This window comes from Orycteropus afer, unplaced genomic scaffold (genome assembly GCF_000298275.1).
Source record: "Orycteropus afer afer isolate SDZICR_OR568_19922 unplaced genomic scaffold, OryAfe1.0 scaffold00205, whole genome shotgun sequence".
Classification (NCBI taxonomy): domain Eukaryota; kingdom Metazoa; phylum Chordata; class Mammalia; order Tubulidentata; family Orycteropodidae; genus Orycteropus; species Orycteropus afer.
In genome coordinates, this window is record NW_006921792.1 from 2,216,590 (window position 1) to 2,225,779 (window position 9,190).

Sequence of the window (9,190 nt, forward strand, 5' to 3'; positions counted from 1 at the left end):
TCCTTCTGAGGAGTGGCTGGTGGGTTTGAACCGCCAGCCTTCTGGTTAGCAGTCAAATGCCTTAGGCATTATGCCACCAGAGCTCCTAAAAAAAAAAAAAAAAAAAAGAATGAGAGAAAGGTGGAAATTGGTCAAAGGGAAACTGTTAAAAATGGTAAAAATTTTAGACTATTAAACCTCTTTTCTTAGATCAACAAGGAAAAAGCATTATTAATCCATGGCTGCTGCTTTTTTTTTTTTTTCCTGGTATTGAGTTGGTTCTGACTCAATATGGCCCCAAGTACAACAGAAGAAGTCATCGCCCTCATTGGTATGCTCAAGTCCACTGTTGTGGCCACTGTGTATTGTGAGTTCCTTCCAAACTAGGGGACCTTCCAGCACTGTATCAAACAATATTCTTTGTAATCCACAGGGTTTTCATTGGCTGATTTTGAGAAGTAGATTATCCTTTCTTTTAGCCTGTCTTAGTCTGGAAGCTCTGTTGAAAACTACCCACCATGGGTAAACCTGTTGGTAAATGAAATACCGATGGCATAACTTCCAGCATCACAGGAAAAGGCAAACCTCCACAAGAACAACAAACAGCAAGTGGCTAAACTGAGCTATTTCAAAAATACTATGAAGATAAAATTTTGGGAAAAAAAAATTCCCATAAAATCTTAAATTAAGGAATAAATTCTCCTGCAAATAATTCATAAACATGAAAATATATTTATTCCCCATAAATCTGTCCAAGTTTTTTGTATTAGCTTGCTTTCTCACACATTGAGAAGGTAAAGAATGAGAATACTACCTAATTTCTTATCAGTTTCACTTTCTTGTTTCTTGCATCACAATTATTATACTAAAGATGAAAGGAGTATGGAGAATGTTTATATATATTTTTACAAAGGAATCTATCTTTTTTGTAAAGGAGTAAACAGACTATAGTTTTTCTTTTTTAATAATATAATATTGACCCAAATTAAGAAGAAAATTTATTCATGAAAAGGGAAGGACTCTTCCTCATCTCCTGGGAGAATTCAAGGGACAGAATATAGAGTATTTTCTTGCAGTAACATTGGAATTGCCCTTCTTCATTAGCTCTAGGTCTGGACAAGTCCTGGGGGGCCTGGTCTTTGTCAGGTTTCCACTGAACTGAAGAGAATGGGGTGAAGGTAGAGACCAGGCATATCTTCCAGCATGGGAGTGACTAAGGCGGCCCATATCTCTTCTTTTAAGTCTAAATCTTCAAAAAGGATAATGATTAGAGGTAACTTGAACTATCAAGCCAAGTAAATGCACACACCTAATAACTAACTCTCAAAGGGGAGATTCACAACTTGATCACATAACTGGAGGTGAAAAGGAATCTCTGGAATTAGAATAAACAACATTTACACCAAGAGTAAGTTAAATGAGATCTGCCAGAACTCCATGTGGCTTTTCCCATAATTTGGAGAATCTCCAGAAAAGAGTGTTTAGAAATCCAAAACTTTCTAGCAGTAATTCAAATTCAACACAGACCAAACAGAAGCATCTTCCCTCCAACCTACTCCTTTACTTTTTAAAAAAAAAATTTTATTGTGATCTGGGTGAAAGTTTACAGAGCAAATTCACTTTCCATACAGCAGTTCACATATACTCTGTCTCATGACATTGACTGCAATTTCCCACAATGCAACAGCTCTCCTCCCACTTCCTCCCCATAGTTACTTCTTTCCTATGTCCTTCCCTCCCATGCACTCCTGCCCCTCAAGCTGTCTCCCTGTGCATGCACAGCCTTTCTATTCTCCCATGATTGATTTCTCCAAGGAGGATATCTCCTAATGTAAATGTTCAGCTCATATGCCTGTCTTTTGTTTGGCTGGAAGCCACAGGAGTGGGTTCAATTTCAGACCTGAAGTGCAGCTAGGGGCCATAGTCTCAGGAGTTTCATCAGGTTCCGTCAGACCAGCAAACTTGGTGCCCCCCCCCCCTTTTTTTTTTATGATTTTGAGTTTGGTTCTACATTGTTCTCCAACTCTATCCAGGATCTCCTACATAGATGCTCCTCTACTCTTGACTCCAGTTTCTACACCACAGAGCCTGTTAGCTGTGCTCTGATATTTTTTATTCTTACTCTATTTGTATTTTTAGAGATATCAGAATGAAAAAAAAAAAAAAAGCCACTGAATTAATTCTTTAGTAATGTAAAGTAACCTCTCCATGCTTCAGTTGCTCACTTGTAAATGAGAAATCAAATCACATTGATAGAAAGAATATAGAATTTAGAAACTGGAAAAACCTGTTCACAGTCCAACTCTGCTGCATACCACCTGTGTGGTCCTGAGAACTGTTATTAGCCTACTTGCATTACCCACTGCCATCGAGTCGATTGTGATTCATAGCGACCCCTCCTTGGGTTTCTGAGGTGCTTTCACTACGAAAGTAGATTGCCCAATCTTCCTTTCAAGGAGTGGCTGGTAGGTTTGAACCGCCAGCCTTTCGGTTAGCACTCAAATGCCTTAGGCACTTACAACTTCATCTTTTGGCTCAGATTACTGGTCCATTTTCCAGAAAGCCTGACCTCCCTCCCTCCTTTCCACTTTCATGGGTCACCTGCTAAACACCTCAGCTTTCAGTATCTTGTTCAAGATTCTCTCCTCTATGATCCTTTCTAGGGTGAAGGTATAAATAATAAGTAACTATGAATAGGGAGAGAGAATAAGTCCACTATCACATATTTAAAAAATTAACACAATATCAAAGTAGATTTCAGAATAAGTTATATTACCAGAAATAAACAGAAGGATTAAAGGTAAATGGGTCAATTTACTAAGAAAATATAAGAATCCTGAATATGAATGATCCTAACAAGAGACTTTCAAAATATTTATTTCAAAATAAAGGAAAAATTGATAGAATTGAAAGGACAAAAGTCCATAATTACAGGTAGTAGGTATTCCTGACTTACGATGGGGTTCAGTTTTGAGGACTCTGTCATAAATTCGTTTTAACATAAGTCAAATATCTCTTTTTTTTTAGTTTTCATTATTGCCTTTTACTATCAATGTCTTCATAAATATGATCATTGAACATCTGTGAGTGACCATCTGAGAATGATAATATCAGCAAATTCCACTCCACAGCATTTTATATAGACATATATTACTAATGATAAAATGTACAAAAAAAGCCAAACAGATGGTCACAAGTGTGGTTCATCATAAATTGAATACATCATAAGTTGAAGACTACCTGTATAGTTGGAAACTTCAATACTCTGCTTTCAGAAATTACTAGAACAAGTAGACAGGAAACCAATAGGGATATAAAAGACCTCAACAATGCTATGAACCAATGGACTTAAAGGACATTTTTAGAACACTTCACCCTTCAAAGGAAGACTACAGATTCTTTACACATGTCAACGGAATAATCACTTGGAAAGCCATATTCTGAACTACAAAACAAACTTTAACACATTTAAAAGAATTGAAATCTTATAAAGCATGTTTTGTGACCATAATGGAATTAAATTAGAAGTATTAACAGAAAGAGGTGAGAAAAATCCCCAAAATAACACACTTTTAAATAGCATATTGCTAAAAGGGCAAGGAGGCCACATCTCCTGACCTCCTCTAACCACACAAGAGGAAGAGAGAATCACCATCAGTACCAAGGCCTATCTCTGCCAGGCCAGACATGCTGCCTCCCTCCAGCCCTTTCACCAACTCTGACATCAACCGTTCCTCCCGCTGTACTCACCATCTTTCTGCTGGGTTCGATAATTCACTGCAGTGGCCACACAGAACTCACAGATTAAGGGGTTTATTAGAGAAGCACTAGGCTACAATTCAAGTTCAGGAAAAATGCTCAGTCTCTCTCCCAGCCCACTGTCTCTCCACCAACAGTCTCTCACAGTCTCTCTCCCAGCAGTACGTGTCCCTCGGTGTCTCACTCAGCAATGCGTGCCTCTCACATCTCTTTCCCAGCAGCGCATGTCTCTCAGAAGTGCCTCCCTCCTCAGCCAGCAGTCAGAGAGCCCTCTGCCTCTGTTGTTGTTGTTATGTGCCGTCCAGTCGGACCCGACTCATAGCGACCCCTCCTTGGGTTTCCGAGGCAGTATCACTACGGAAGTAGATTGCCCCATCTTCCTTCCGAGGCCTCCTTTTGAGCCTGGCAGAATGGTCAAACCAACCAATCATAACATCAGAATTCTAAGCACCTGAGAGAGAGGGGGATCCTCCCAGAACATTGTTTTGTGCCACGCCCAACAGAAATACCCCAGGTGGATAACATTTATAACCAGGAGCTACTCAGTTTCTCACAGCAAATTCCACCATGGAGTTTACAAAGACTTATGGCTAGAAAAGCCATACCAGGTAGTTTACTACACCGCACATATGGAGGAAAGAGGAAGTCACAAAGTTAACTATAAAATATTTCAAACTAAATGAAAATAATTAAGCATATCAAATGCTTAGAAGGACATTTATAGCATGAAATGCTTATATTAAAACAGAAGAAAGGTCTCTTATGATATGTTTCTACCTTAAGAAACTAGAAAATAAACAGAAAATTAAATCCAAAGCAAGCAGAAAGATGCAAAGAAACTAGAATAGTTGAAATATGAAAAGAAGAATAAAGTTGGAGGACTTATGCTACCTGATTTCAAAACTTACTATACAGCTATAGTGATCAACACAGTGTAATACTGTCAAAGAAAAACCACATAGATCAATGAAGCATAATGGAAAATGCAGAAATAAGCCCACACAATGATGGCCTTTGTGCCTGTTAAAAATTAACTGGACTTCTTCCAAATAAAAATTTTTTACTCTTCAAAAGATTGTTAAGTGAATGGAAATAAAGGCACAGATTGGCATAGATTAGGAGAAAATATTTGCAATATATTTGACAAGAGTATATAAAAAGACTTTCAATACTTAATAAGAAAACACATGAAAATGAGCAAGCATTTTGAACACTCTACAGAGAAGATACATCAAACCGAAAACCAAACCCACCACCATCGAGTCATTTCTGATTTATAGTGACCCTGTAGGTTAGAGTAGAACTGCCCCATAGGGTTTCCAAGGCTGTAACTTTTACAGAAGCAGATTACCACATTTTTCTCCTTGAAGCAGCTGGTGGGTTTGAACTGCTGACATTTTGGTTAGCAGCCAAACACCCTAACAAGTGGAAAATAAACACATGAGAAAATACTCAACATTGTCATTCATTAGAGAAATGCAAATTAAAACCACAATGAGAAGCTAGAATGTCGAAATGAGCTATTAGAATGTTGAACATATTAGGATGTCAAAAAACAAACAAAAAACTGAACAATACCCAATGGTGATAAGGATTGGATGACTGGAACTCTCATATCGTTGTTGATGGGAATGCAAAATGGTGCAGCCACAATGAGAAAAATTAAACTGTTCCTAATAAAGTTAAACATAAACTTACCATATGATACCCAATGCCAATCCCACATATTTACACAAGAGAAATATTTTATAAAATGTTGTTGTTGTTGTTGTTATGTGCCATCGAGTCGGCCCCAACTCATAGCGACCCCTCCTTGGGTTTCCGAGGAAGTATCACTATGGAAGTAGGATTGCCCAACCTTCCTTCCGAGGAGTGGCTGGTGGGTTTGATAAAATAGGTTTATAAAAATTGTTTACAGTGACTTTATTTATAATTGCCCCAAACTAGAAACAACCCAAAAAGTGAACAGATAAAATTTCTATCCATTTATCTAGTGAATAGATAAATTATGGTATATCCATAAAATGGAATACTACTCAATAATAAAGGAATAAAGTACTCATACATGCAAATATGTGACCATATTGAATGCGTTATGCCAATGAATTATGTCAAATTCAGAAAGTTACATTCTTTATGATTCCTTTATATGACATCTAGAAAAGTAAAAGCTTTAGGGAACAAATTGCCATGAACTGTGGGCTGTGGGAGGAGATTTACCACAAAGGGGCCCAAGGGAACTGTTAGAGGGATGAAAATGTTCTGTACTTAACTGGAGTAGTGATTATAAGAAAGAATGCATTTGTCAAAAGTCATAGAACTGTATACTAAAAGAGATATTTTTTAATATGTATAAATTGTATCTCAAGAAAGCTTTAAAAAAATGACCAAAATGTTTCAATTTTTAAAGTCTTGCCCTTTTCTTTACAACTTTAAAATCTTCATAACAAGAAATGGAGCCTGTTTTTCCACTCCTAGATCTGGTCAACAAAATGTGGCAGAAGAAATGATGTGCCAATTTTAAGCCCTCAAGAGCATTTGCATATTTCCACTCTACTGAATTTCTGAACCTGCCCTGGTGGTGCAAGTGTTAAGCATTTAGCTGCTAATTGAAAGGCTGGCAGTTCAAATCCACCAGCTGCCCTGCAGGACCAAAGACCTGGTGATCTGCTCTTGTAAAGATTATCGCTTAGGAAACCCTATGGGATAGTTCTATCTATCCTATAGGGTGTCACTACGAATCAGAATTGACTGCACACAACAACATTAACAAGCGAGGAAACTTGCAGAAAGATAAAAGGCCTCCTCAGTCAGTCCTGTCTGTCAAGTTGGTCCTGACTCATAGAGACCCTATAGGAGACAGCAGAACTGCCCCAGTGGGTTACCAAGGCTGTAATCTTTACAGAAACAACTGCCTCATCTTTCTCCCAAGGAGCAGCTGGTGGGTTCGAACCACTGACCTTTTGGCTGCCAGCTCAGTACTTAAGCACTACACCACCAGGGCTCCCTTGATTCATCTTAGGAACTGCATCTGACTGCAGATATATGATGGAGCCCAGCTGAAATTGGAACTGTTCATATGAGCCCCAAATGTTGACCCACAGAAACATGCTCTCGATAAATGGTGTTTTAAATCACTAAGTTATGGGGTGTTTCTTAGGGCTCAATAGCTGCCCACAGGAAGATTTCACAGAGGTGACATTTGTACTGTAATATGAACTATGATTAAGAATTTATTTTCCTTTAAAAAATTCTTTTTGTAGACTTTTTTTTGTGTGGAGTTAGGAGTTGGGGAGAAAGAAAGGAAACAAGAATATTTAAACAAAAATACAACAATGTGTAAGAGTACAACTTTTTCAGGGAACAGCAAGCATTTTGGAGTTCCTGGGTGATGAAAAGAATTAATGTGCTTGACTATTAAACAAGATGGGGCAATCTACTTCCGTAGTGATACTGCCTCGGAAACCCAAGGAGAGGTCGCTATGAGTCGGGTCCGACTCGATGGCACACAACAACAACAACAACATTAAACAAGAGGTTGGCAGTTTGCATCTACCCACAAATGCCTCAGAAGAAAACCCTGGTGATCTACTTCTAGGAAGCCAGCTATTAAAAACCTTATGGACTGCAGTTCTACTCTGACGCATGCAGTCCAGTTGAGTTGGGATCAACTCCATGGCAATGGATTGTCCAGCATTTCTGGATAACTGGTGCATGGGGTAAGTGGAGATGTTGGCTGGACAAAAGGCTATTGCATAAAGGTAAGGTAGATCATAAAGGTCTTGTATAATATCAAGATTGTTCTAAATAGGATGGAGAGGTAGCATCATCAGACTGACATTTCTGAAAGGTACCTATGGCTAATGTGGAGTCTTGACTAGAAAAGAGTAAGACTGGAAATGCAAGAAAACTGTTGGAGTTGTCTGGCCATGAGAAGATGAGATCTGAACCGAGGTCCCTGGTGCACTGTGGGAGCCACCACCTTCTTTCTTGCTTGTTCTTTGTCATTCGTGCCACCATCCTTCAGTAGATTATAAGTTGAGTTTGACCAAAATGTCCTTTTTCCTCTTTCTGGCCTATTATGCTTGTAGTCACAGGGACTCATAGTGGTTGCAGGGGTGTCCTGATTACTGAAAGAATACCTGGGACAGAGTACAGGGTCCTCCCTTGTGGGGCTTAGGGTCTATCTGGAAAGAAGCCACATATGCCCGGGAAATGCTGGATAAAGAAAAAAGGAATGAGAATTGCTGCTATATGGAGTAAAGAATAACAAAGGCAAAGACTACTGAAACATTTACTACCTGTACCACCCCCTTGCTATTTAATCACACAATGCCTGATTTTGTCATTTCTTTTTTCCTGTTTTGATGCATTTCCTCCACACTAGCATGTAATTGTGAGCTCCACATCAGAGACCACATCTATTTCTCTGTCTCCCCTATAGCAAACAGCCACTCCCATGTTATTAAAAAAAAAAAAAAAAAAAAAAGGTTTCAGTAGCTGAGGGGGTTTAGAGTAAATGGGGTTTGGAGAGGGTCAGGTATTTTCCACAGCCGTTGCCTCATCTCCAGATAAAAGTGGGTGTTGCCACTTTAACTGTGATGTCCTGGATGAAGGCCAGAACTTAATTGTTGATGACTCTTACATTTATGCCAGCTGTGGTTAAGTGCAGCGGTTCAAAAAACTCCATAAGAAGCCAGCTGTGATAGCTCTAGAACTTCAGTGCCCATGGCTCTGCAAAAGCCAGAATGTCAAGGCTACACTTCAGGCAGTTGGCACCCCACTCTGTTTGCTCGGTGTCTGAAGGCTAAGGTTCACTTGCATTGGTTCTTATTTACCAGTAGGTGTTTTATTGCACAACCTACGGTCCTGGGTCAACTGTCTCAAGGATTTCCCCTAATAATCTTCAGTTGTGTGTGTGTGTGTGTGTGTGTGTGTATGTGTGTGATTCTTCATAGTTTTCTAGAATTTCAGCATTTGAAAAAATGAGTGTGTATATATTTTTGTGGAGTTGCTCAGTGGCTCAAATGGTTAAGCACTTGGCTCCTAATTGAAAGTATGGTGGTTAGTATCCACCCAGAGGCAACACTGCAATTTCCATGGAGTATAGTTCTATTTTGAAACACATGAGGTCTCCATGAGTTGGAATTGCCTCAATGGTAACTATATATATATATACACACACACACACACACACACACACATATGTATGTATGTTTATAGGAGCTCTGGTGGTGTAATGCCTAAGGCATTTGACTGCTAACCAGAAAGCTGGTGGTTCAAACCCACTGGCCACTCCTCAGAAAGAAGATTGGGCAATCTACTTCCATAGAGATACCACCTCGGAAACAGAAGGAGGGGTTGCTATAAGTTGGGACCGACTCAACGGCAGTGAGTTTGGAGTTTTTTTGGTTTATGTATATTTATATTTATGTATTTATATATATTTATG

General features: G+C 39.0%; 1 protein-coding gene across 1 annotated transcript in view; it reads left to right on the forward strand.

The window, feature by feature from the left end:
- Positions 1–270: 270 nt before the first annotated feature.
- TEK (TEK receptor tyrosine kinase) overlaps positions 271–9,190 on the forward strand; it is a 157,419-nt gene continuing 148,499 nt past the window's right edge. The window contains exon 1 of the mRNA XM_007948136.2: positions 271–346. Coding sequence (XP_007946327.2) covers positions 271–346 — 76 coding nt within the window. The remainder of the gene's footprint in view (positions 347–9,190) is intronic.